General features: G+C 49.7%; 1 protein-coding gene across 18 annotated transcripts in view; it reads left to right on the plus strand.

The window, feature by feature from the left end:
- The first annotated feature begins 12,322 nt into the window (after positions 1–12,322).
- The window catches only part of ACBD6 (acyl-CoA binding domain containing 6), a 90,869-nt gene continuing 75,864 nt past the window's right edge, over positions 12,323–27,327 (plus strand). For 2 of the 18 annotated variants that reach the window (XM_063344242.1, XM_063344245.1), the window contains exons 1-3: positions 12,324–12,778; positions 19,338–19,402; positions 19,929–20,025. In XM_063344242.1, the coding sequence (XP_063200312.1) occupies positions 12,446–12,778; positions 19,338–19,402; positions 19,929–20,025 (495 nt within the window). In that variant the 5' untranslated portion in view covers positions 12,324–12,445. Of the gene's footprint in view, positions 12,779–19,337; positions 19,403–19,928; positions 20,026–27,327 lie in introns of all 18 variants that reach the window. The other 16 variants (XM_063344248.1, XM_063344249.1, XM_063344251.1 and 13 more) reach the window with 12 other exon arrangements.

Consider the following 27,327-nt stretch of genomic DNA (forward strand, 5'->3'; position numbering starts at 1 on the left):
CCCAGTTCCCAGATTTGGGGAATTTGCTGCGTTTGGGATTAATTTTGGTTTTCCTTCAAGCCTCCCAGCCTCCAGCACAACTTCAGCTGATAGCTTTCAGCTCTTTCCCATCCCTGCAGCAAGACCAATCCCATCCCGGCTGCCAGCCCTTCAGCACGGCAGCGTTCCCCCCACACCACCACAGGCAGCTGCCCGGAGCATCACTCCTACTGACATCCGCAGGAGCAGAGCTCGTTTGCTGTGGTGATTTATCGGGGTCCTGTCACAGGCCTGGGGACCTCTGATTTGCGAGCGTTTTTCCCCGCGCTGAGATTTACCCAGCAGCGACAGCGGCGCAGGCAGCAGCAGCGATGCTCACTGATACGATCTCTTAATTATGTTTGCAGAAAAACCTTTAATGAATAGAGCTTTAGTGCCCTTCGTCTGAAACTTCACGCTCAGCAACCTGCCCGGCACTGACCTCGGTGCGAGCCAACCGCTATGTCACAGCTTGACTTACATTTAGCACGTCGCCAGCTTTTTAATGCATTGCCTTTGCAAGCTTCCACCAGATAAAATCGCGCGGGGGCTGAGCCCGCTCCCGCCACAATCAGTGGGCACCGACTTCAGCGGGGGCAGACGTGAGGTGGGTCCGTGCAGCTTCGACCCTTTGAATACCGTCAGGCTTCCAGAGATAACGCGGAGGCGTGGGGGGAGGAGAATGGATTAAGAAATAAATATTCCCTTTAGTGTTTGCCGGGTGCATCACGTGAAATGTGTACCCTGATGTATAATCATAGAATATCTTCTGAGACGACGGCTTGCAAATTCAGCAACTGAAAATAACTCGTGATCCCCCTTCCCTTTGTACCTCAGGGAGTTTTTTTACCCACCAGTAAATTCTATTTATTTATTTAATACAGATAAATGCTACTTATTGGTGTTCAACAGAAGATAGCAGGGGAGGCAGAGCAGAGGCTGGACGACTTCTTATTCACCATTGCCATGTTCTCTAGCAACAGCTCCGGTTAAATATCTGATTGGCAAAACCCCGACTCCCGTTATCAGATGCGCTTTGGGACCGCGCTTGGCATCGTGACAGTGTTTCACTGTTCTGCTGGGACTCGGGGCTTTCCGACTCCTCAAAATGTTTCAAAACTCTCCGCTCTGCACATCCAGGGGCTGGGGGAGGAAGGAAGAGAGGGCAGGAGAAGCCTTAAATGAAAGAGGAAGGGCCACCGCTGCCTGCCTCCGCCGCCTTCTGGCCGCGGCCAGGCTGGAGGGCAGGCAGGGGGAATGCAGGCAACGCTTCCCAGCCGAGGAAGGATGCCCCATCCCAGCCGATCCCGGTCCCTGCGCCTTGGATCTGGATCCCGGTCCCCATGCCTCATTTGCACCAGGCCACCACATTCCCCTCATCTCTCGCCCTTTTCCAGGAAAGAGTTTGCACTGTGGTTTTCCCCCATGCTGTTGTAGCTAGGAAAAAATAAAAGCAGCAACATTATTTGCATTTTTAAACTGAGCAAGGAGAAGTCGGGAGTGGGCTTTCCGCCAGTGCAGTCTGGCACTTGCTTTGTTGAGAGCGTATAGAATGATTTATAAATAGCATGGTGAGCTTTTTTTAAAGAAATATAATTATTCTTTTAAAAATCCTGCATTGCTGGGGAGAAGGAGTCTTCAAAAGAGTCTTTAGAAAAAGAGACTCTCAGAGGGAAAATTTGCTTTAATGGCATTCATAAAATCACGAAGAGGAGGGTTTTCCGTAGCAGGAGACAATGCGGGACACCCACAGACAACCATTTCTACATCTCTCTTTCCACCTCCTCCCCAGGCAGCTGAATTTTAAGATGCCTGGATATTTAGGGGCTCGGTTTGTCAGGGGAGGGGATGCTTTAGCAGCACGACCCTCCCTGGCCCCACGAGCAGAGCAGGATGTGCTGAGCCTGCACCTCTGCGTGGGTTAACGTCAGGGGGAGCTGGGGTGATAAATTCATCTCCTCTCCATCGAAACCAGAAGAAATAATGCCTGAGCCTGGGGGGCCGGTGACGGCGGCGTGCCCCCGAGCCTGGTGTGGCAAAGCTGCTCTCTGCCGCCGGCCAAAGCCGCTCCGCAGAGGCATCAGGGACATTGCCGGGGGAATGGCTGCTCTCTGCATCCTCCGCTGCCCTGCCCTGCCTGGGCAGCGCTTCCTGCTCCAGAGGGACGAGCAGGGTCTTCGCTGCCACTGCTTGGAAAGAAAGGAGGGGGGAATAAATAAAAAGGCAAGTAAAAACAGGTCAGGGGTGATCTTGGCGTGGAACGGCAAGGGGATTTAGTAAATCACACCAGAAGATGCTGCCCTGCCTGCCAGGATCAATAAATACAGCAGCAGCCCTGGGCTTCGGACATCCTTGGCATCCGCCGGCCAGCCCCAACACTCATATCATCTGCTTCATCGATACCGGTCTTGAGAAACACAGTCGATATATTGGATTTCCCAGAGACAGTGGTGCAAAATGCACAAATGCTCCGGCAGCCTGCGCTGGAGGTATTGATTTTTCATATATTCTCCCTTCCCGCTGGGTACCGGTGGAGGATGAGGGTGTGATTATGAGCATCGGGAGGCAGAGGGGGGGGCTCAGTCCCCAGGGCAAAGGCAGTGCGCAGGGTCAGACCGGGAGCAGCGCAGCCCGATCCACTGGGAATTGTTAGGACACTTATACACCCAGGCAAACTGCCCGCAGCAGGTTAAGCCAAGAAGAGCAGTGGCTTCCAGGCAATAATAATGCACTGGATGAGCCTAATTCCAGTGGCAGGGATGTCGGTGCTGATCCAGGCTCTTCCAAGCTCTATCCCAGCAGCCATAACCTCCTGTGGCTCTTCTGAGCTGGGTAAGATGATGCTTTCATCCCCGATTCAGCAGGGGCCAGGATGAGACATGCCAGGACGGGATGTACCACCCTCCGCCTTGGCTGCAGGTGGGTCACTTTACCCGCCGGCTGAATTTGATCCACTGGGACTTGAGCCCATCACAGAGGTGGATTTAGGACTCCAGATCACCAAGAGCCAGCCCCAGCGATGGGGCAGCCCCGTCCCCAACCACCAGCTCATGGGCATGGGGGTCTGTGGGCAGTGACTGTGCCCTGCCAGGCTGGTGTGTCACCTCCCCTGTGCTCTCTGGGGCAGGATTTGGCCCGTACATTGCTCAGCCGGTGTAAACGTGCCCGACGTTAAAAATCCCAAGGTCGGACAGCAACATACCCCTGGCTGCAAGCCTGCGTGTAGAGGCACGATTGCTGCCGAAAAGCGTAAAGACGCAGAAAAAAGGAGCGAAAAGCCAAAGTGGCAGCAGCTCCCCTTCACCGGGAATCTGCCCTGGGGGGAGAGTGGGGCTGCCTCCGCTCATCGCCTGACACCCCCGAGCAGGCTGACCTTTCCCGGGCTGACTCACGACCGACGTATGCTCCTCGCTGCTCACACGCGTCCCCTCGGCTGCGCTTGAGATCGCAGGGGCGTTCTGCTCGGAAACTCAGCCAGAGAGTAAGGAAACACCCATCTGCCCTGACGGTTTAGGTCAAGATGCCCCCCTGCCAGGTTGTTTCCCAGCCCCACTCCTGCGATATGAGGGGTGCAGCGTCCCCCCACCGCCACAGAGGGCCGAGCCCCGGGGAGCTGTGCTGGTGGTGGCCGGGCTGGGGACTCGCTGCGCCGTCTTACAACCGGCAGCAGATGGGGGGTTTCACGCCCTTTGCTGGCTTGGAAGTGATTGCTCCTGGATCGTTTCCAATACGTATATATACGTGTCTCGTTCAATTGATGCACGCTTGCTTTGTGCGAGAAGACAGCAGCTGACCGGTGGTTAAGAAAACTGAACACCCCGAAAAGGTCTAAAATTAGAGAAGAAATAAGAGCTGCTTCCTCCGAGCCCTGGTGCTGCCTGGGCTGCTTCCAGGAGAGCTCCGGGAAGAGCCTCTGCCCTCCCGGCTCTGTCCCCGGGACTGCCCCACTGCTAAATCCCCCTCCTCGATGCTTGCAGCAGGGCAGGGCACAGTATTTGTCCCTCTTTAGCACCTTTCCGTGTCCATGGCATTGCCCTGCTGTGCCCTGGGGCAGGATGGACCCTTATCCCTTTGGAATATTCTCCAGGGCACAGGGACTGGTAAAGTGCCAGGTGGCCTTGGGACTGTCCCCATCCTGTTTACCCCCACCTCGGTTGCTTCGTTAAACACATTCTCACCTCCCCCCCACCATCCTGGCTGCTGGCCCCTTCCTGGGGGGATATACCACGTGAGGGGGGCGAAGGAAGGGGGGCAGCACCCCACCAAACAGTGGGAAGGGAGGTGACCCGAGACAAGAAAGCGCCAACACCACCATCATGCCGGAGTCGCGGCAGGAAACACAAGATATCGGGGCACCTCAGCGCATCGATGCTGCAGGCACCAAGCTGCCACAAGCACAATAAAGCGGCGGGGTGGCAGTGGCAGCGGCACCGTGCCCTTTGCACGGGTGACCAGCTCCCTCCTTCCCACTGCCCCGGGGCAGGAGCCCACGCCGAGCGGCTCCCTTCCTTCCTCTGCGCCAAAGCCAGCTGGATCCAGGGGTGTGGGGTAGCGCTGGGGAAACCACCCTTTTCTGTGCCACCCCCGTGGTCGATGGGCTGAGGATGGACGAATGCCAGGGTTGTGCCTTGGTGCCGGTACGAAGATGCTTGATATTTGGGGAGTGGTCCCCGCTGGGAAAGGAGAGTAGACCGTACCCCTGTGTGACACCAAGTGTTTGGTGTAACCGCATGCCAGAGGACGTGTCACTGCGATTCTCTGCACTAAACCTTAACCGGCATGTCTATAACGGCAACAAAAAGCAAAGTGCAGCCGTGGTTGAGGTGTGTGGTAATAGCTATGGCAGAAATCTCCAAAGCTGGCTGGACTTTCTGGGAATTTTTGGAAATCCTGTCATAGCTTTGTGGTTTTTCTTTCACAACCTCTGAACCTTATCAAAGTACAAAAAAGGCCACAGGCTTCCTATTTGCAAGGGCCGTGTTAGGAAAACAGCAGCCACCCTTGCCAAACCTGGCTTGACCCTGCTGCTTGGGATCCAACATCACTGCCGAGCCCTGCTTCGTTCCCATCCTTAGGGTGGATGACTCCTGATGATGCCCCCAGTGCACTGCAGGGACAGACCTTGTCCACAGTGAGTCCATTTGGTGATCTCCTGGGACAGCGCTGTGGCTAAGCTGTTTCTCCACATGGAGGTTCTTCAGCCTGGAAGGAATTGTGGGTCTCCAGGTCACACAGAATCACAGAATCGCAGAATGGTTCGGGTTGGAAGGGACCTTAAAGACCACCCAGTTCCACCCCCTGCCCTGGGCAGGGACACCTCCCACCAGACCAGGCTGCTCAAAGCCCCATCCAGCCTGGCCTTGAACACCTCCAGGGATGGGGCAGCCACAGCTTCTCTGGGCAACCTGTTCCAGTGCCTCACCACCCTCACAGGAAAGAATTTCTTCCTGATATCCAATCTAAATCTCCCCTCCTTCAGTTTAAAACCATTACCCCTCCTCCTATCATTACACTCCCTGATCCAGAGTCCCTCCCCATCCTTCCTGTAGCCCCCTTCAGGTACTGGAAGGGGCTCTAAGGTCTCCTCAGAGCCTTCTCTTCTCCAGGCTGAACGCCCCCAACTCTCTCAGCCTGTCCTCACAGCAGAGGGGCTCCAGAAGGTCATTCCCTTATGCATCAGGGCTGAGTGGGAACTGTCCATAGGTGCCATAACACACAGCTCCGGGTCCTGCAACCTCGGGACAGATACCAAATTGGAAACCCATTTAAAACAAGTGGGGACACATCCCAAAAGTCCTTGTGCCACCGGGGCAGAGAGTGAGAGGTGGCACATCAGCTGGGTTGCCAGCCCAGCTGTGGGCTGGGAAGCAGCTGGGCTGAGCTCGTGATGAGGACTCCACATCTGTTCCCAGCCAGCTGCTCGGAAAACAACGGCTCTGGTCTCCACCAGCAGCCACGGCTTTGTCCTTGCCGTAGAAATTAGTCCCGGTGCTGCAAACCGCACGTATGCAGAAACCACCCAGCATCTCTCAGTGCCTCTGATTGATGCCAGCAGATTTGGCAAGGGTCGCCTCAACAGCCTGGGACCCCCGTCTCCTGCAGTTCCTCTCCAGCTCCAGACGTCGTCGTGATTTTATCATACATCCGGCGGGAATTAGGCTAAAACCCTTCCCTTGCACACAGGGATCACCAAACGCGCAGGGGCTCTGGTACCCGGGCTCATCCCCAGCAGGGTGATGTGGAGGGGACGCAGGGTGTCCCCTTCCTCCAAACCACCCCAGCCTGCCTGCTCAGGACATGCTGACCTGCAACTCGAGCCCTCCCCGCCGTATTTTACAGCCAAAACAAGCCATAAATCTCCTTCCCCAGAGCTGGAAGGTGCAATTGCTTTTCTGCGGTGCAGGTTTTTCCTTGCACGAATTGTAGCATCACGTGAGGGAAATCTGTAAGTAAAAGTCAGGCCGGAGCCATTTATAACGGCAGCTCCGTGATTGTTACTGCTGACAGCTGCAATTACAGGCACTCCCTTCGATCGCTCCTCGCTGGGGGAGAAACGAGCCAGGGCCAGAGCAGGGAAGGGGTTGGGAAAGGCTTTTCTGGAGCCGTGTCCCCTCTCTGGTGGACGTTGTCACCCACAGACAGTGCTCAGGGAGGGGTTTGGGGGAGGGATGTAGGATGGGGAGTAACCCCCAGTGAGGAGGGTTTGGGGAGGGATGCAGGATGCTCGCCAGTAAGGAGAGCTCATGGAACACGTCAGCTGGTGCTCACCTCCGTGGGGACGACACCAGCTTGTGTTCGCCTCCGTGGGCAGGACGGGGGGATTGCCCCAGGGCTGCGCAGGGACAGACAGCAGGACCGAGCGCTCGCCGGGAAGAAATGCTGCTGGTGGCCCCAGGTAAGCCCAAGGTGGGCTGCAGGTGAGGGCAGCATCGCAGGCGGGTCACTGCCGGGCACTTCTTGCCAACACCACAGTCTAGATCTCCTGTCTGGGAGACGTTCGGTGCGTCCCAGGCAGGTAGGCACTGGGGTACCACCAGTCATGGCAGCCGGGGAGCTGCCAGGGGATTTGGGTTCCGGGTACCAGAGGGGTGCACAGGACCTTGCCTGGGGGAGATAGATGGAGAGTAAAATGAGGGACATCGGTGGCCTTGCAGTGACAGGGCAGTGACAAACAGAGCTGTTACTCGCTGTCTGGTGCCACGCAGCGACGTGAGACGAGGGGGAGCTGGTAAGAGGCAGGGGAGCGTGGAGGCAGCAGCCCTGCAGCAGCCGAACCTCAGCCGGGCTTTCCTGCCTCTTCTCTACACAGTTTCAGGGGAACTGAAACGTCCAAAAGTGAGCTAAATGTCACAATTATCTTAGGTGAAAAAAAAACCCAACCAAACAAACATGTAAGATGTGACTTTTTATTTTGCTGGTTTTGATCAATAACACCTAGAATTTTTTTTCAAAACTAAGGGCTCTGCTCCGTTTTTTTCTCGTGCGTGAAAAGAGGTGGGAAAGGGGATGGACGGAGCAGGAGGCTGAGTAAAGCGAAACAAAAATGAAGCTTTTTGTGTTTGTTTCACACCAAGCAAAACACTCTAGGTCAAACCAAGCTGAAATTTCTCCTTACAGTTTTCACTTGAATTTAGGAAAGGAAATAACAGTACAAAATTTCATCCGGTTGCCCCAAACTGGAAAGACTTAGTGGTAAGACACCTCCCTCCATGGAAAGATCCACTGTTTGCACAGCTCCGGCTCCAACCTTTGAACCGCTGGCCAGCCTTGGTTTTGCAACCACATTATTGCTGATATCAGCCCAGCCCGCTGCCCTTGCTGCCCGGCAGGGCTTCAGGCATGCTTGGGGAGCGGCGCTTGACACCTGGCAGAGGAGTTTTTCCATCAAGGTTTAAGAGGTTTAATGATATGCCGGGGAGAGGGGAGATTTATGTACCTTCGAGGGGGATTATGCATTCCTTTTCCATCAGGGCTACTGATTTGTATTCACCACGGCGCAGGAATTTATGGAAGGAGGCAATCGATGTTTTATTGATATCTAAAAAACCTATATGATGGATGTGCTAATTACCCGCTTTTCTCACAGATCCCCTTTATTGTAAACAAACAAATGGCCCTGGTACTATAATGAATGCAGGTAAAATGTACCACAGAGCTGAACTCCACAGAGGCGATGCACAGGAGGGAGAATTGCTTATGCCGGGGCAGAGACCTCAGCCCTTTGTTTAGCTTCTTCCCCGGCCAGTATTGAATTTTGGTTTCCCGTTGCCTGTGATTCCATTTCCATTTCATGGAAATCACCTCGCTTGTCGGGGACAGGGGGGGCGCGGCTCTCGCAGCCACGCAAAGGGCTCCTGCCTGCTACGGCACCTATCAGCTCCCAAAAATGTTGAGCAGGGTGTGCATTTGCTCTGTCTTGCCAACAGAGGACACATGCACGAGGTGAAAAATGAGCAGGTTTTTCCCTCTCTCTGCTAAAGCGGTGAGCATGTGGAGCAGAGGGGGTGGCGGTGGGTGGTCGTCTCCCCTCCTCCCTCTCCCACTGCAGGGGCGAAGGGAAGCTGGGTGCTGTGACACTTACTGTGTGCGGCGAGACATGGAAAAAAATCCGTATTCCAGATGGAAATCATAGCTCAAGGCAAGCACGTGCCACCCCGTGCAAGCCTGGTGAGCCAGGCGCTTCTCCAGCCCAAGCCCCATGCAGGCTGTTCTCCTGCAGGTCCGGGCAGGGAAGGATGACAGCTCTGCTCAATGCAGGGAGGCAGTTGTGCTCAGGGGTCCGCTTTCTGCATGGGGATGTGGGGTCTGGGGGGCCACCAGGGCAGTGAAAGGACCTTCTCGGTGCAGGACCCGGAATAGATACAAGAGGTGGTAGCACCACAGGAGAGAAGGCAGGATGAAGCCCAGAGCCCAGAGCATCGCACTGGCGTGCCACCTGCCAGAAACTCACGGCATGGCTTGGTTTTGCACCATGAGGGCCAGCAGAAAAGCTCTTGGCCATTAGCCTCATGTCCCACCAAGTATGAGCTGGGCCAAATTCAGCCTATTCTCCCAGCCCCTGGCTGCAGAGCACGCAAACCCAGAAATGTTACAGGCACCAAGCAGTAAAGAAAATCGTGCAGGGCTCGCGCAGGGCTTTGGCAGGCAGCTGCCACCCGCGCAGCTCCAGGCTTCGTCAGTGGGCAAAGCCTGTCCCAGTCTGGAGGGCCCCGGCTTTGGGGGGGGGCTTGGCAGTGCCCCATGGGGATATTGGGCAAAGGCAAAAGGCTCGGTCAGGAGCGGGTCCCCCCTCGGTCTCTCCTGTGCTCCCACACACGGGGAAGGTGGGAGCCACAATGGGGACGAAGCTTCTCCCCGCCGAGGCGTGGGTGCAGGGGGCAAATCTCCCAAGAAGAAGCGATGAGGGAGACAAAGGATCTGAGAGCAGTGGGATGAGGACCAACACAATGCGTAGCCCAGAGGAGCTCGGGAGACAGGAGGGGACATTTATTAACCAGAAGCGCAGCTCTGCCCACAGCAGAGGTGATGTGTTGGCTTGTGAGGGTTGAGGCACGCTGGGGGCTGTGCCATGGGAGAAGAATGTGCTCGGGCTCCCTCGGCTCTCCATGCACCTTGTCCTCAGGAGGGCACGGGCGTCCCCAGCCCGCAGCCTGCTCCTTCTCCACAGACAGGTGTCTCTCCAGTAAAATGCATGGCCGCAAACAAACCAGCTCCTAATTGCCTCTTTCTTCTTTTGTTGTGGGGGGAAAAAAAAAGTAATCATAGCTTAGCTCACAGGGATCCCTTCAGATGTTGTGTCCAGGCTGCTCAGGGTTTGGTGTGTGCAGTGGCCTCTGCCCTCTGCAGAGGGACAATGACAGGTCTCCGGGCTGACCAGAGGATGGATATGATAATTATACGGGGATATTTTTTCCCTGCTCGGCACTGCTGGCCACAGCCTCTTATTGTGCTTCTGTGATCCCAGCGCTGGACGTGGGGCTGAACCACACACACGGCTCACGCAAGGGCCCTGCACGATTCTTTTTACTGCTTAGTGCCTGTAACGCTTCTGGTTTTGTGTGGTCTGCAGCCAGGAGCTGGAAGAATGGGCTGAATTTGTCCCAGTTCATACTGGGATGAAGGGCTCTCCCAGCCCTGCACTGCTTCATGTTCACATGGGTGGCTGGTGCATCCGGCACAAGGGCATCAGCACCGGCATCCCCCAGGCACCGTTCCTGCCCTCTCCCAGGCTGCCAAGGACCAGCAACCAGATAAACGTCATCCCGCAGAGCAGGCGCGCCGTTTCTGAGCCCAACATCCCCCTCCTCAGTGTTTTCCATGCCAGGCTCCAAAACCCTCCACGGGTGCCTTGCATCAAACCTGCTCCCACGCCTGCCAAAGCGAGGGGGTGGAAGGAAGGATCAGGCCCTCAGTGCAATCGCTCTTTAAAAAAAAAGGCAAGGAAAAAGTAAGAGAGATCTAGTAGGAACTGTAAGTGCTCTAGCAAAGAAACTCAGCAAGGTAGTGAGGCCTCTCTCACCATGGAGACGAGCCGGAGAGCATGCGGAGGCTGAGCGCTTCGATTAATTTGCTGCGAGTACATTTTCCAAGCTGTTCAGGGGCAGTTTTGTTCCTCCAGCCTGCCCCTCTGCCTGTCCCTTGCTGAACGCCAGCAGGCTTGGACCAGGCGATGTTTCCCCACGGCGAGCGGGGCTGGCCGGGGCGATGCAGTCAGCTGGATGGAGCCGATCGGCTCCCAGTGGAGAGCAGCAGGGAGGGCGAGTTCGCTGTAAATATTGCGGTCTGTTTATGAACCCGGGTGTTAATCACACACTGAAGAGGGGTTATAATTTTTTTATTTGCAAGCGGCGTAGCCAAGCTGATGTCCTCTTTCCTCCAGGTCCTGGTTCAAGATGGGGCTTTGCCCCTCCCTGCACAGGCAAGGAGGCTGTGGGGGGCTGCAGACCCACTCACAGGACACCCTTCGTCTCCTCGGCAGGCAGCCCCAGGCAGAGTGGGTGCTTTCAAGCACGCTCCCGGCTCTGGCACAGCTGAGCCCATCTCTGCCCCAGGACTGAGCAGAGACGAAGGCCCCACCACCCCTATCACACTGGCTGGGATGCAGGGGTCCCCTCCCACCCCCTGCAGGGGTGATCCAGCGTGGCTACGATCCCACAGGTTGGACCCTGACCCCTTTCTTGGATGTACAGCCCAGGGACAGGGACATTGGCACAACTTGGTAGCCCAGTAGGAGAGTGGTGGTGGCCCTGCAGGGCCATGTCCAGGGGCTCCAGCGATGCTCCGACTTACTGCCCTGCCTGCACTGGGGCTTTTTCCCCCTGAGTAAAAGCTCTCACGCCCAGAGAGGCAGGGAAGGGGCTGTAAAGGGAGTAAGAAAATAAAAGCCAGCTTATTTCTGGCTCTGATGGAAGGTCTTTTTTCCACAGCTCCTGCGAGTCCCAGGCTGGAAAGAGGGGTGCGTGCATTGCTCACAGGCTGCGTGAATGAGTCTGTAGCGTCTGGGACATGGCCAGAAGACCACAAGTAGCCGTGCGGATGGACCACGTCACGTGCGGGATCACCTTCATCCTCACCCTCGCACCCGAGGAAATGAGGGTGCATCCAACACCCAGCGCTCTGGAGCAAGACGGCGACCTCTAAAACCAAGGTGCAAAACTTCAGCTTGAGGCTTGTCCCGCTTCGCCTCGGTGTGCCCACCCATGAGAGGGGGGGGTCAGGCTGTGGGGCAGCCCCCCATGACGAGGACGACCCCGGGACGAGCGGGTCGGGGCGCTGCCGGGGTGGCCAAGGTTTCCCCGGGCGACACAGGGCTGCCATTTGCTGAGGCCGGGGGTGGAGGAGGGAGATGGACTCGACAGCTGTGCCAGGGAGCTGGGGGCGGGGCGGGGGGGGAGAGAAACTTTCCGCCCGAAGTCGATACCGGGCTAAATATAAACCGCCTTTGGGATGGTGCCTCGTTGGGACCCCCCCGGGGCGACGGGCAGGGCAGGCAGGGCCACCACCCGGCACCCCCATCCCGGGAGGATGCTGACTGCCGTCCGGCGCCCGCCGTCCCCCCCCAGCTCCGGCCGCCACCGGGGGCTCTTCCCCGCGCCCCATCCCCGCTCCCGCCCGGCCCGGAGCCGCCGGCGGCCTGCGAGTGCCCTCCAGCGGCAGCGGGGAGGCGACGGGTCCCCCCGGCCCGGCAGCCGCGGGAGCGGTGGCACCGGCCGCCGGGACAGGACCTCGGGGGACAGGGGGTGCCAGCCAAGGGCACAGGGGGGGTTTGGGGGCGCGGGGTGCTGGGGAGGGGGAGGTACGTTTGGCAAAGGTTGTAAAGAGTTTGAGGGTGCGGGAAGCCCCCTCGTCCGCTGTTTCTGTTTAATCCCCGTCAGCAGAGCCGCGGGCGGGGAGTTATAAAAGCCAGTTTAGGGAATATGTCGCCGACATGTCGCGCTCGGGCCAGCGGCCGCTCCGGAACCCTCGGGCACGGTGCGCGTTTCCCGCCGGGCAGCCCGTCCGCGCGTACCGAGGCGTGCGGGGGACCGGCGCGGCGGCGGACCTGGGCGGGCGGCGGGCCGCCATGGCGTCGCCCCCGCTGGTGGCGGCGGGGGCCGGGAGCGGCGGCGAGGCGAGCTCGGGGTCCGAGGAGACGGGGACGGCGGCGCCGCCCGGCCGCGACCTGGCCGCCCTCTTCGAGCAGGCGGCCGAGCGGCTGCCGGCGCTGCTGCCCGCCGCCAGCAAGGAGCAGCTGCTCTACCTGTACGCCCGCTACAAGCAGGTGAGGCGGGACCGGGGCGGCCCGGCCCGACCCACAGGCTGAGCCCGGCCACCCCGCGGCCGCGGGCGGGGCCCGGGGCCCGGGTGAAGGAGAGGGGCGGGAGCCGGCCCGGTACCCGAGTTGGCTGGGCCTGGGGCTCCCGGGGCCGCCGGCCAAGGGCCTGGGCGGCCGCTGGCACCCAAAACGTGTCCGTGCCATGTGGGAAAAGTTGTGTCGGGCTGCGGGAAAAGAGAGTGGCGGGAGCTTTCTGTCCAGCACTGAGTTCGGTGCCGGTGGTGAAGGTGAGATGAAGTCTGGTGGAGCAGAGTCGTGCTAAGTTCATCGCACTGGTGGTAGTTCCTCGCTTTCCCCCTGGCTCAGCGTGGAGAGCCCGAACGCCATCGCGCCGGTCGCCTCTGCTGCGGAGACGTGGGTTTGCCTTCAGCGGGCTGCACGGTGCATCACAGTCAGGTGTCAGCGCAGAGGATTTGGCCTCAGTGGCAGGTCACCCATGGGTTGGTGGCCTGTCCAAGCATCCACTGAGTCTTTTCGGAGTAAAGTACCAGCCTTTCCCTGGTAAATCCAGTTCTCTCCCCTGTGTTTGCCAAGTTCCCCTTGCGTGCTGGGCGACGAGGCGACTGGGATGGGCTAGAGAAGGTGATTGAATGCTTTGTAGTGCACGGCTAGCACTGGTGCTTGCCTCCCCATTGGAGACACTGGGGATCTGCAGTAATGACCCAGGTGTGGGCATTGAATCTCTGGGGTTTTGATGCAACCACATGAAGGATATGCCCATGCAGGTCTGTCTGCGGAGGGCTTTAGAGTAGACTGGGAAACTAAATTTGTTGGTTCCAGTTCTAATGTTGAACATGATTCCTTTTCCTATTCATTCCCTGTGAACCGAGCAAGCTATAGGATGCATCCTGTGAAAATACACCATGTGACTTTTTCTGGCTCTGGTAGGAGAAGTTACGTAAACCAAACAAAAGCACCATTTAAGATACAAAGGACTGTAATAAATATTGTTGCACCTTAAAGAGTAACACCTTAAAGATTGAAGAGTAAAAGTACAAATATGACTCAGGTGTGTGACAATAGATGCTGGCTCGACTTGAAAACTGAATCCCACCCATTTGGATGAGTAATTGAAGTTGGGTGTGCACATCTTCCCCATGATTTTCCTCCCATATGGAATACCCTTATCCTACTACTGCTGCTTATATAAGTGCTTTCATTTTTTAATGCAATATTTAATTATCCTTTAAGCTGATGGCTCCTAGGCTGTGGTTTGTGGACCATTAATTGTATTAAAAGCAGAATGGTCACGTGAGCTTTTGTTTTCAGATTTTTCTGGCGCTTAAACAGGTCTCCAGGTTTCCCTTTCCCTTTTCAAGAAAAAGGAGGGTAGAAAAAAATACTAGGAGAACTCTCAAAAGTAGCAAGAGCATGCCTAGGATGAGATGAAAAGAAAGGGTGTATTTTCTCTTCTGTAATTTTTTTGTCTGTATTCTCAGGAGATTTGTTGCATGTAACCTCTTATTTTTTTGTTCTGTGCCAAATGCTTTGTAACTGACCGAGGTGGAAATGGGAAGACATTATTTGCCTATCAGCACATGATCATCAATAGACTCCAGAAGGTTTCCTGGTGTTAGCTCTGTAAGACTAATAGGGTCTTTTATGTTAAAAATTTTTTATGTTAAAAATTACTTAAATCAGAAGCTATTTCGCAACAGTTTTGATACAAGTCAGAAAAAGCTGATAATTATATCATATATATATACATATATATATATATAATAACACTGCATCAGCACAGATTTCCAGTTGCCTTCAGCTGAGGGGAATAGGGCACTTCTGTCCTCTTCTCCTCTGTCCCTCTTGTTCCTGGCCAAGCAGGATGCAACAGCAAGTGCCTTTGTGCTCCTGGGTTTCAGGCGGTGCTTGGCTCCTGGGTTTCCATGCCTTTGGCTGCCCAGTGCTCTCCAGAAAGGTGCCATCCCTGTTACAGAGTCCCTGGGAGGGTAGTGCTGGAGATAGAAGTTTGCTAGCACAGCTACTGCAGGATTGTGCTCTGCTAACTTTGAGTTTTGCAGCGTTTTGTGCTTTAAATCAAAACGAGGGCGCTTAATGCAAGTTTTCTCTATTTAATTATAGCAGCTGTATCAGTATGCATAATGGGCTGCTAATATATTACTCTGGTGGACAGTAGTATTGCTAGCGCACAAAAGGTGCTGACTCAGATCTGTCCACTGTCCTTGATTTGGCATCCTTGTCTTTCCTCAGTTTAGTGTTTTATGTCACTAAGGGCTTTGATTTAAGATACAGCACCATCATAAAAGAGGTGACAGTAACAGCTGAGCTCTCTGTTAAAATACTGTATATTATTTATTTCAAACTGTTTGGGTATATAGGCATTTTCCTGGAATTTTATTACCTTTTATTGGAGGCCATTTCAGGATTTTATTACTTTTCTCTCTGATTTTGTTTATGTGTCAGAGACTTGAAAATAAGGGAATTGCTTAGTTGTCATCTCCAGTGAGGTTTTCAGAAGATGTTGCTGAGTTTACGACTATGCCCCAGAACAGGAGGAAGAACGGACTAGTTGGTAGGGCTCTGGACTGGGACTGATTTTCTGTTTCTCCCCATGCTTTCTGTGTGGCCTCGGGCAAATGACTTCTCTGTGCGGCTTTGGGCAAATTACTTCTCTGTGCCTTGAGTCTGTAGTGAAGATAGCGCTTGCCCGTCACGTTGAGGATGCAAAAATCTGAGCTTCAGAAAGTGTAGCGATAGAGACCAATTTGGTGCTCCTCATTCAGAGAGAGGAGGGAATCCAGAACTTGCTGGAAATGATCAGATTGAGAAAACTGCCCTGCTAGGAAGATGTGTCAGTGCCTAAGTAAATGCTGAGAGGTGCAGGCAAGCTGGAAACCCAGTGCCAGTGGCAAAATGGGGCTTATGTTGTCTTTGAGTGTAGGCTCAAGAACATAATCCTGTTTCTGCATGATGTCTTTCAAATATTGTAGAACGTGACGGCACAAGCCTGCCCTGAACGCGAGTATTTCTTTCTGCAGCTTCCTGTTGTGTGGAGCGGTGCGATGGCACTGAGTCGGTGTTACCAGTGTCACTCTCTCTGTGTCTCTGGGACATACAGCCCCTTGGTCATCAAGGCTAGGACCCCTTGCCTTCTGTAGGTGATGTTTGCTTGTTCTTCTTTACGCCCTGCTTTCAGTCAGTTGAGTACAGGGCTTTCCCACGGTTTGGTGCAAGTTAGTGGAGCAGAGCTTTGGAGGAACAGGCAGGAATTCCGGTCTTGCCAAAGAAATTCAGCGTACTTGGCCTGTGTACAGTTAGAGCTTAGTCCTGCTGTCCACGGAGACGAGTTCTGTTCTTATTACTGCTCCATAGGGAGGCTGGAAATATGGTTCACCTTACAAGATTTACAATCAGGTAAGAATGTTTGGCTGGAACTCCCTGCTGTATAAATGTATTAGTTGAAAAATTAGCAAAGAGCCATTTTATCACCACCACCAGGGGTGAAGGGGGAGCTGGGGGATTCAGTTTTGGAGTAATGAGTAAGGGGAAATCTCAAGGTTTCTCACAGTCTGGACCAGCAGCTGAGGTTACGTGGGGAGGGTGCGCAGTGCTAACAAGTCTCTGAGCATCTGTCTATCCAAGCACTCTTCAGAATGTTGTGACCTTCAGCTCTCAGGTGAAGGCTTCGTCCAAGGTCTCTAAATTTCCATTTTGGCCACAAATGGAGATGTCTGCAGACACTTCCCACTTGGAGCTGCCTGGGTCATCCTGGTACGATTCATGAGTATTATGTCTGCAGGCAACTCTGCATGCAGAAGCAATACTAGCAAAGTATTTAATGCGTTCTGGCTCTGGTCTTTTTTTAATGCAGCGGATGAACTGTAAATGAGGAGATCTAAGCCTCAAGTGACCAGTCAGCCCCCTGGAGACCACCAGTAATTATTTTGTGGACACAGAATGAGAAACTCTGACTTGAAATACTAATATGGGCTCTTTTCTGTCTGCTGGTTGTGGAGAAAAACAGCTTTTGAGGCCCACCAGGGAAGTAGCAGGAGGGCAGAATCCTTCACAAAATTCCACTTCCCCCCCAGTATTTGTCATGAATTTGCACTGGCATATTTAGCTAAAACTCCCCTTCCTCAGCCTCAGGTCCCCTCTAATGTTAGATTTCTGGTTGGTTTCTGATGCATTATGGAGTCTTGCAGCAAAAAGAGGGAAGCCAAAATCTTTATTTTCTTCTTTCCAGCAAACCCCTTGCAAGCCTTTTTAATACAGCTTAAAATAGCAAGCAGGGCACAAGTGCACTTCTTCCCCTCTTGATGGATGAAATTTAACTACTGTTCCTTGATTTGTATTACTGTCGATGTTACTAACAGTCTTTTCCGACACTGGAACAGACTTTGAATGCCAAATCTAAAGAGAGGAAACTGCTGCCATGTTTTGATGATGGTAGTGGAAAATTAATATTAAAACAGATTATTCTTTTTTTTTTTATCCAACTTGGCCAATTTTTGCAGGTTAGATGTTGAACTAAAGAATTGCCAAGCGGGCGTTTTCCATACGGATAATGAATTTGCATTTTATTTCCATGTTTTCGTTTTTGAAACAAGTGGTCCAGCCTACGTCTGAGCACAGGAGGAAACACTTACAGTACATGAATTGTGACTGATTTATAGGACTTAACTGTTGCTAGCCCATTCTCTTATTTCTCCATGAAATGCAATATGTTGTTTTAAAGGCCAGCTAAGATGTTCTAATTTGAATGAATTGCTCACAGGGAGACAGTCAGATGTACAGAAAATTAATTTCAGTTACAGTCACTCATATCCTCTAACACTTTAAATGAAAACATAGTGTAACTAATAAATATCTCTCAGCGTGGGCATGCTCTCTTTAAAGCCTGATTAATGATTCCGTCCTCAGCATAAAATCCCCACCCTGTTAAGGTGAAGAATTGTTAGTTGATTTAAGCACTTCACCTGCCTGAACACTTGAGCATATTTCATAAAAACATTTGATGAATGCAGCTTAGTTTTTTGCTTGGCTAACAAAACGTTCAACCAGCAGCCTTTGCCCACCTCCAGAACGTACCTGTGTTCCCTCCCTGGGGTCTGTTTAAACACCCCATCTGTGCTGGGCTTCCTTGGTACTGGGCTGTGCTGTGTGTTAATGGGGACTTGGTGTCATAAACTGCTTTCCAGGGCCTGTTGCATTTGGAGCTGTGGTTCTCCTCTGGCTCCTACAGTCTTTCTATCATCCCTGTGGGATATATAGCACTCTTTTTTTTTTTTTTTTTAAAAAAAAAAAACAAAACACCAAAAAAAACCCAAACAGAAACCAATGGTTTGTTGAAATTTGTTCCCTATCACAATGACATTTTCATTTCAGTTACATTAATTTTACCAGTGACACCTGTGTGCAAAGGGCTTTATTTTCTATGAGAAAGGGGCACTGGTAACTGCCAGATCTGGTGGGTCTTGACCCGTATGCCCTCGATCTTCCAGGCAGGGATGGAGGCACGTTTGCTTATACATTCTCCTGAGCTGACTTCAACAAAATATGTGTTACCCAAATCTCAACCTGCTAATTGCTCTGTTCTTGAGGCAACTGTCAGCGCTGGCCTCATCACAGGAATGTGGTTGTGCCTTTGGAGTCTTGGGCAGGCGTAGCCTCTGCCAATCCTCTGGGTTCCCCTTTGTGGGCTAGCTTACAAAGGAGATCAGCTACTAGACTTCCCTGCTATGAGAGGAAGGACCTTGTCCCATCAGTACACCAGCCTATGGAAAACTGCCTGAATCCCACTGGCACCGAGTCCATTTTACACTGGCTGTAAGAATTTTTATTTTTTTTCCATATATCTCTCCACAAGTTGTGGCTCATTCCCTGGCTTCCTTGTTGTTGTTTCTTATTTTTCCCCACGCAGTTTAATTTCTGGCTTGCTTCTGACAGACTGGTTCACCTCCGGTGTTTCTGCTCAGGCCTTGACTTGTCTCTCACCCGGTGCTTCTTATGCAGCCCGATGCCTTGGAGCAAATTCAGAAGCTGCTTGGCGTTCCTTTGCTCTGAGTGTGTCCCCTTGCCTTCCAGAGGACCTTGAAAATAATTAAGCAAAGTCTGTTTACTTGAGCTTTGTGCGGAAGCAGGTGAATTTCAGCCTTAATGAATAATCATCTCTGTAGAAACCCTAATCAACAGAATTTTTCTTGATACTAGTGGAGGATGAGGCATTTGGCTGGGTAATAAACATAACATTAAGTGAGAAATCACTTGCTGGTTGTCCCTGTTAGGTAATGCATGCAAAAGAAATGAGCTGCATAACAAAATTGCTTCACTTGCATCACGCAAAGAAAACACAGGGATGCAGAGGCGCTAATAACTGCGAGAGCACTAAAATGAGGGTGAAAGGGGGTTGAGTTGTGTCAGTTCTTTCCCTCAAAAACCTGGCACAAGAACAAAATTGCCCTGAAACCATCAGAACCCAGTATTTCCTTATGCAAGCCCCCTTCCCTTTGCTTTGTTCTAACAGAAGGAAATTTCTTTTCTTTAGGTGAAATTTGGAACCTGTAACACTCCCAAGCCGAGCTTCTTTGATTTTGAGGGAAAGCAGAAATGGTAAGAGAAAATCCTTGTAATACCTAGCAATTTCTGGCTCTGCTTTTTGCTGCATCTTATCTGTTGACAGATTCTGGACCTAGAGGATGTTAGGTCTGAGAGTCTGCCACTGAACTAGCTTTAAAATCCTTTGTTTAATAGGGAAATGTTTGCTGCTATGCCTGATGCAGACATGAAATACGAGACTCCTATATTTACCCTATTTATCCAGGATTAGCCTGCATGCAACAGAAATTTTGTGAAAATATAGCTATAGCTTTACAAACGGCTTTACCTTGTGAACGCAAAGTGATGTTCCAGCCTGGATCACGATCCTCTGAAAGATCCTTTCATGGCAGAGTGCTGCACTGACTGTGGCCATTCATGGCTTCAGAGAAAAGTCGACCATTTCAAACTGAATGAAAGATGGCTTTACACCCCCTGAATATGTTTAGATGAATCTGTTCGCTGTGTTCCACTGATGACACTATAAAAACACATTGTGCTGTCTCCGAGGGGCTCACTGATGTTTTGCTTTCTCTCCTAGGGAGGCTTGGAAGGCCCTGGGAGACATCAGCCCTCATCAAGCTATGCAGGAGTATATTGCTACAGTGAAAAAACTGGACCCCAGTTGGAATCCACAGGTAGGAAAAACACGAAAATATTGTTCAGAAAACAAACCAGCATTTGTGTCTTTGTAAAGGTAAAAATGGTTCAGCTTCACACAGATGTTAATTGCTGCATGGCAAACTTCATTTTGAGCAGATTAAAGTCTAAATTCATTTTAAAAACTCTCTTTTTGTTATGACTGAAACATGAAGAACCATCTCTTTCATTCGTAATTATCTTCATTACAGGGAGCGCATGCACAGGGTTCATTTGGCCATAGTGATCTAATTTATTTTGCCTTTATTGGTTCATGCTGTATTTAGCATGTAAAGATACTTTTTATCCTTTTCTCTTCTTTCTCTTTTCAACTACTATTTAAATGTTGATCAATACAAAGTAATCTCCATGAAAGTGACATGAACTGAATGATCAATTCTAAAAATGTTTCCTTTTTGTTTTGATGCAGCAAATTACCAAATCTGATTATGATTAGGTACTCCAACATAACAAGTGTATTTGTAAATCCCGTATGTGTGTCTTATAGGGGGACTGTACTGTCATCTTAATTAATCTGTCTTTCATCTATCAGGTTTATTACTTGATTGAATATTTAAGGATACCTCCCTGTTTATAGACTGATTTTTATACATTTTTTAAAGAGGATTGCTCTTTAGAAAAAGTACTGCCTTTGATTGCAGATATTTTACTAATAGCAAAATGCTGAAGGCATGGTAATTTCTTTTCATAGCAAGAAACTGATTCATTTTTGATCCTGTGTTTTGGAAGCAAAATTTTGCGTGAGCACAAGCCTATGAATCAAGAATTTGATTCTTAGTTGTCTTCTGGTGCTGTTCTGGAGGCTTGAGAGTAATTGTTTTTTCTTCACTAGTTCGTGTTTCATGGCGTTGATCCTGTTTTTACAGCAGACAAATATTGTCATTTAGAGGAACCCCTTTTTAATACCCTCAGGGAAAATAGCTTTATAAGCTGTGCAGCACACTTAGCAATATGCTGTGAAGTGCAGTTAGCAAAAGCTAGCTGCATGCTTTGTAAATTCTTGCCCAATCTAGAATTCTCATACAGAAATAAAATAATTTAAAAAGAATCCATGTATGATCCTGAATGAAGAAAGCATCTAGCGGTGTAAAGTGAGAGCTTGTAGCCCCTTCTGGCAGCTAAAGGGGGCCTACAGGAAAGCTGGGGAGGGACTCTTTATCAGGGAGTGTAGCGATAGGACGAGGGGTAGCGGTTTTAAACTGAAAGAGGGGAGATTTAGATTAGATATTAGGAAGAAATTCTTTCCTGTGAGGGTGGTGGGGCACTGGAACAGGTTGCCCAGGGAAGTTGTGGTTGTCCCTTCCATGGAAATGTTCAAGACCAGGCTGGATGGGGCTTTGAGCAGCCTGGTCTGGTGGGAGTTGTCCCTGCCTACGGCAGGGGGATGTTCTTTAAGGTCCCTTCCAACTCTAACCATTTTATGATTCTGTATGAATATGTGTTAAACAATTAAAAAAAAAAAAAACAAACCCAAACAACAAACAAACAGAAGCACCCAAGAGTTTCCTGAATTCTTCTGGCTAGAGCTTCTGTTCATAAAAAGACTTCCCATGCATGGTGACAAGCTTGGCTTTGGGTACTCCCTTTGTTTTCTTGCCTCAGAGAAATACTTATTGTCCCAGGTGTAACCTTCAGGTTACAAAGCTGTCAGCTAGGAAAGTGGAATAATTATTTTTTTTAAATAAATTAAAGAAGCCATACATACAGTAAGCAAAGAATAGTTTGCGGCACTGCTCCTCCCCTAAGGTGAGGAGTGAACGTGTATGAGCGTGTTTCTTCCAGTTCTGTCCTTGCATAAGCCTGTCCCCAGGACTCAGCAGAAACTAGACCCTGCTGGGTAATGCTGTTGCGCCAGCGTGTTTGCTCATTCATGCATTGCTCCATCCCCCCCTTTTGAATAGTTGATGCAAGAAGTGTGGGCTTGCAGGAGGAGACCAATGCTGAAGCTGCCAGAGTGGTTTAAAGAAATGTGATTTTTCTTTCTTCAGATGCTTTTGTTGCAGTGTTTCAATAGACATCCTTCTTTCATTCATGTAACTCTGCATATATTTCTTAGCTTTTTGAAGCCAAATGATTTTTTTTTTCCCCTCTGTGTGGTCTCAGCGCATGGAGCTACAATGCTGAGGAAAATCAGTAGGGTGTTATGTGGCTTACTGTCCCTGCACCCTGCTGCTCAGGTGACGCATTTCTTGTCATGACTCTTTCCTTTTCCTGTGCCTTGCCTATGACTGAGCTAAAACTTGTGAAGAGAGCTGAGCTCTTTACAATGAAGGGATATGCTCAGGTGCAGAAAGGCCAAGCAGCAGGAGCTACGTTAGCAGAGAATGTAATTTAAAGGTTAGCATTAAAGACCAGGTGACATTGCTTTCTTTAAAAGAAGTCACCTGTCCTTCCTTTTAATTCACCTTTCATACAACCAAAATGCTATCAAGAGTCCTCCTGCTCTGCTCTGTCTCGTGCTGTTCTCTACTCCTTGGGTTTTTCCCCCTACCAAATCCACCTTCTGGAGCCACGAGAGGGAGCTCTGTTCTTTAAAATGATGGAGATGCATGTGTCAAGGGATGGAGATAAAATAGCTATTTTAGTCTTCAAATTTCAAATTGGATTTATAGAAAAGATCTGTGGGTACATTACAAAGTGCTTCATCACTGTCATTGTGTCTACTTTACATGCTCATCTGCTGAGTTCCTTTGGATTTCTCTTGCTTTCAGTAGATCATGAATGAAATACTCCTAGTATTTGGTTAAAAGCAGTATGAAGTGCTTCATACAAATTGGAAAAGTTCGGCTTTCAGATCATTATGAATCCTAAATAGGAATTATAGTACAAGGGTGTTGAATTTCTCATTGTACAGCTTCATTAATTTTGCTTTCTCAATATTACCTAGATATGTTTTCTTCAACGGTTCATCTCACCCCTTAAAGTTGTTCTTGTGTGTTATCTTAAATACTCCTCAGTCTCCCGTTTCGCATATTTGCAAAGGGGTTTTAATATCTTTATCCTTTAGTACTAATATGCAAAATTTAAAAGTTAGAAACACCTTATCTCTTTGATGGGTTCATTTTTTTCCCAGCAGATTTGCTGCTGTTCTGCAGCTTTCAGGCTGTCGGTATTTTTCTTAATAAATCGAGTGGAACTAAATGCAGTCTTTCGTATGCAGTCCAAATAGATCTACTTCTTAATTTCTTTTTCTTGGTTCTTCATTGATTCATTCTTTCATATTGACCTTGCAGTTTCTGTATTAGTACATTTTCAGCATCAGGCTGTAACTGCTATAATTTAGTAATCTCTGCTTGTTTTGGATGGAAAAAAAAAACCCCAAAGTAAAAGCATTTTGATGCAGTAGGAACACCCTGAATTTGCGTTCGGAAGCAATGAGAGCACCAGTAGCAGCCGAAATCTAACCTGCAGCATATTAGGAGACAACTGAATGAGGAGAGGCAGTGGCACAGCTGCTCTCTGCTCTGTGAAGCGGTCTGCCACTTTTGGCAGTAGAGGCACATCTGTTGGCTCATCTCCATGGCTATTTCCAATGTGTTTTACTTTCTTCCTCACCCTTGCTGCTAGCAGGCTGTCTGATAGTCATGCCTAATCTTTTATTTCAGAGTTTTGCCTAAAACCTGGAAGGAAATGATCATACAGCATTTATTTTCAGCAATTTTTTTTTTCTGGCTTGGAAATCTTTAAAATAGCAGATAACCTAAATGATATTGAGGCAAGATCCATTGTCTTTACATTCATGAAGCTACAGGAGTCTCCTTGCTGTATTTATCTTAAACCCAGAAGTCTAGAACCAATGATCACAGTTGCCTTTCTAGATGCTTGGCAGTTAGGTCCTCCTCTGTTGGCATGGTCTTATTGTGTTTTGTGTCGTAGGTCATTTTGTTCCTTTTCCCAAGAACAGCTGTTAGTAGGAGGTCAGGACTATACTTTTCCATGCTTGTCTCCATTCTTCTCTTGATGCAGTCTTCCTTCGTCATTTCTACCTTTTAGCGCATCTTTTGTTTCTTGTTCTTTCTTGTGAGTCATTCCTTTCAGTCTGAAGTTCCAGGCAGTGGAAAGGTAATTGCTTGGACCAGCTCAGCTCTATTTGCATATTTCAGAGACATCACCTGTCCTTCAAGTCTATTCACTCTTCCTCCACAACAGAGAATAATTTATGAAGCAATTCTTTTGCATTCTCTATCCTTAAACAGAAATGTTTCATGCCGTCAACACATCTCGCTGCTTTGGGTCCTTTAGAGAGGACTATGTGTCCCAGCTGCTTCACTGCTTTTACGTTCACCTGTCTTCCTGCTTTACTGGCAGCAAATGACATGTTGCTTTTGGTGGCTTTTGCTGATGTGTGTGTGAGTTTGGCGATGATATTCATCTGCTCTCCCTCCGACCCTTCTCCTGGGCTGTGGCTCTGTGGTACCCGCTGCTGCGGTGCTCCCCCGGCACATTCTTAGTGGCTATATTTCCATTTCCCCACACGCTCTAAAATTCTAATCTCTGTCATCTATTTGATGTCACAAATCCCCATTAGCTTTAAGCATGCGGATTTTTTTTCAAACCTCAAATAGCCGCGGGAGTTTGTGTCTGCAGGCACTGACCATCCGGAGGCAGGAGCGGGACAGCCACTTCTTTGGCTCAGCAGCATTGTACACATCTCCAACCAAGTTCGTGTCGCAGGGGATGTGGGTGGAGGTGTGTACACGACACTGCAGTGAGGCGGTTAGGAGCTCTTATTGATTGTTTCTTGTAACAAGGCGGTTATATGGCACAGCTTAAACAATAAAAATAAATAATAAAAAAAAGGCATCCAGATTTGCTCATCAGTTTTAGCTTTCCATTTGCTGATTGCAGTTTTGGCATCTCTTGATTCTAAATATTTCCTTTTCCTATTCCTTATATTGTGCGTTTACCAGTTCCAATCTCAACAGCTTGTCACGCTACTAACTTCAGTGGCATCCTTTGCCAGACATCTAGAGGCCTTCTCTCTATTTGCTTTGACTGCTGAAACTCGCAGGAGGACTTAATGATTTTCTATTTCTATACTTAAAAAAAAAAAAATTGGCATTTTAGCTTGCTTGACTTGTCTTGCACTTAGTAAGATTTCTGCTGCATAATGAGGAAAGTTGCATATTAGGAATCTGAAGAGCAGACACGTCTCTAAGGCAAAGCAGGAAGAGAGCTTGAGTTCCAAGAAAATAGACATCCACGAGACATCTTTTTAAGCTCTTAAAGGTTTGAAACTCCAGTGCTGATGTTTGCAGGGGACAAAGCTGCCTGTGTTCTGTTTTTTCAGCTACTGTTCTGTGCCTTGTTTGAGTAGAGGAGGATTTATTTCTCTGTACTCTGGACAGAGTGGTCAGTAAGAGTGAAATACCTCTGTGTTGGTGTGGGAGCACTGAGTCGCAGCATTTGGACCAGCAACAGACAGTCAGGCTCATGAAAGAGAAAAGAAACTTCAAACTGAACAAAACAGCAAATAGCACTATTGCTGCAGGCTCAGAGCGGTCCAGTAAGATGGAAAACCTGCAGGAACAAAGCAAATCCACTTGTCTGGTGGCCAGTGGGTGTTTTTGCAGGAAGTACTGCAGGGGGCAATATTTGCTAAGGTGGGTGGCCAGTTACCCTAGGCACAGGGCTGGGCTCCATCCTCCCTTCTTTCTGTTGAAATAACCTTTCTCTATCACATTTTAAATCCAACAAGCAAGTTGAAACTAAAATGTGGAACAGAGAATTTACAATTCAAGGATACAGTGAAAAGCAGGAGAAACAATTTCCCGATTGGCAGAGGAGCTGAGCTGGTATGTATGCTTCTCGTGGGTTGCACCAGGTGCTACTGAAATATTTCCACGATTGATTTAAATTGATGAGCCTATTGTATTTAAGTAGGATCTCCAAGGCAACTTAAAACTTCTGTAGTGACTCAAATACAATCTGTGTGTCCAATGATGTTAAAACAGGCATTTGGAAATCCAAACCTGATTTTTTTTTTTTTCCTTTAAATTTGGCCTGTTCGTGTCTGGAGCAAGCAGTTTGAGTTTTATGTTTGGTCAACTTCTAAGAATTACAGTAGTGAATGGTAAATCATATCATAGTTTTGGGCTGAAATCTGTGGATTTCTTGATTAGTACTGCAGGCCGATGGAATTTCTTCTGGCAATTAAGAAATGCATTAGGAAAAAAAAATGGTCTGTAAACAAAATGAGTGCACCCATCATGTTTGTCTGTTTTGTCTGTCAGTCAAACAGATGTCTCCCTTGATAATCTGTCCAAGCAGCCACTGTTTGTGGTTGGGAAAAAGCAGCACAGTGGTGTGGGCAGGATTACAAGGGGGATGGGAAGAGCAGGAAAGGAGAAGACCTGTTTGGGTCTCTGTCTGTCATGAGCAAACAGTGTGTTCGCGTACCTGCTGTGCAGTGAGTTTGGGTAAAGTCTCAATTTATAGCTTGCTATACCGAGGTCAAAAACTTTAAAAACAGTGACTTTATTTCTTTTTGTAGTATAAAAGCAATCTAATTGCATCGTGTAAAGTGGGGACTAATCAAATTATGGCTGTGCTCCTTAAAGCTTGCCTTCCTGTGCAGTGCTAACACAGCGCGCTGGGGAGAGGAGCCTCCCGTGCCCCTGCGAGCTCTTCGCTGCTCCCCTTTTCTTTCGGGGTTTGTATAGATCCTGGCGAGTCACTTCCCACTTAGTGAATTTTGTCTTTGACTGTTTTTTCGGCTTTACCCAAATGTTGATAATTTGTGCTTAAGAATAAAAGTGGTAACAAAGTGCAGAAAACAAACTGCACTGTTCACTATATATATTTTTGAAAGCATCTTATTTCAATGGATGTCCACATCAGAAGAAGCAAATCACTGAGATAATTCATAATTGGGCTGTTCCTCTTTAAAAACAAACAAACAAAAAACCCAAAAAACCCCCCAAACCACCAGCAAGCCTGTATTGTTGTTATTTTTTTTATTCTTTTAACAGAAAAAAGAGCACTAGAAATTAAGAACCAAAAAACTGATCCACCTCAGGCTTCTGGCTTTGGGGCACGTAAGGCTGCGGTGTCCTCTGGGTTTAGGCAGCCTTGCAAAACTGCAGGTTTTTTTGTGAACATCCTTGGGCTATGTGGTAGTTTGGTGTACGTCCTGAGAGGGGTTGATCTTAGCACAGAAGGAGGGTTCTGCCCTGCTGCCTTTGGCCAGCTGTGTGAGGGACGGTCTCTAGCACACAAGCGGAGTTAGTGGTAGATGCAGCCTTCCTGTGGGAGGGAGTAATCTGTGCCATCCATGGCCA

This window comes from Chroicocephalus ridibundus, chromosome 8 (genome assembly GCF_963924245.1).
Source record: "Chroicocephalus ridibundus chromosome 8, bChrRid1.1, whole genome shotgun sequence".
In the NCBI taxonomy this organism is placed as follows: domain Eukaryota; kingdom Metazoa; phylum Chordata; class Aves; order Charadriiformes; family Laridae; genus Chroicocephalus; species Chroicocephalus ridibundus.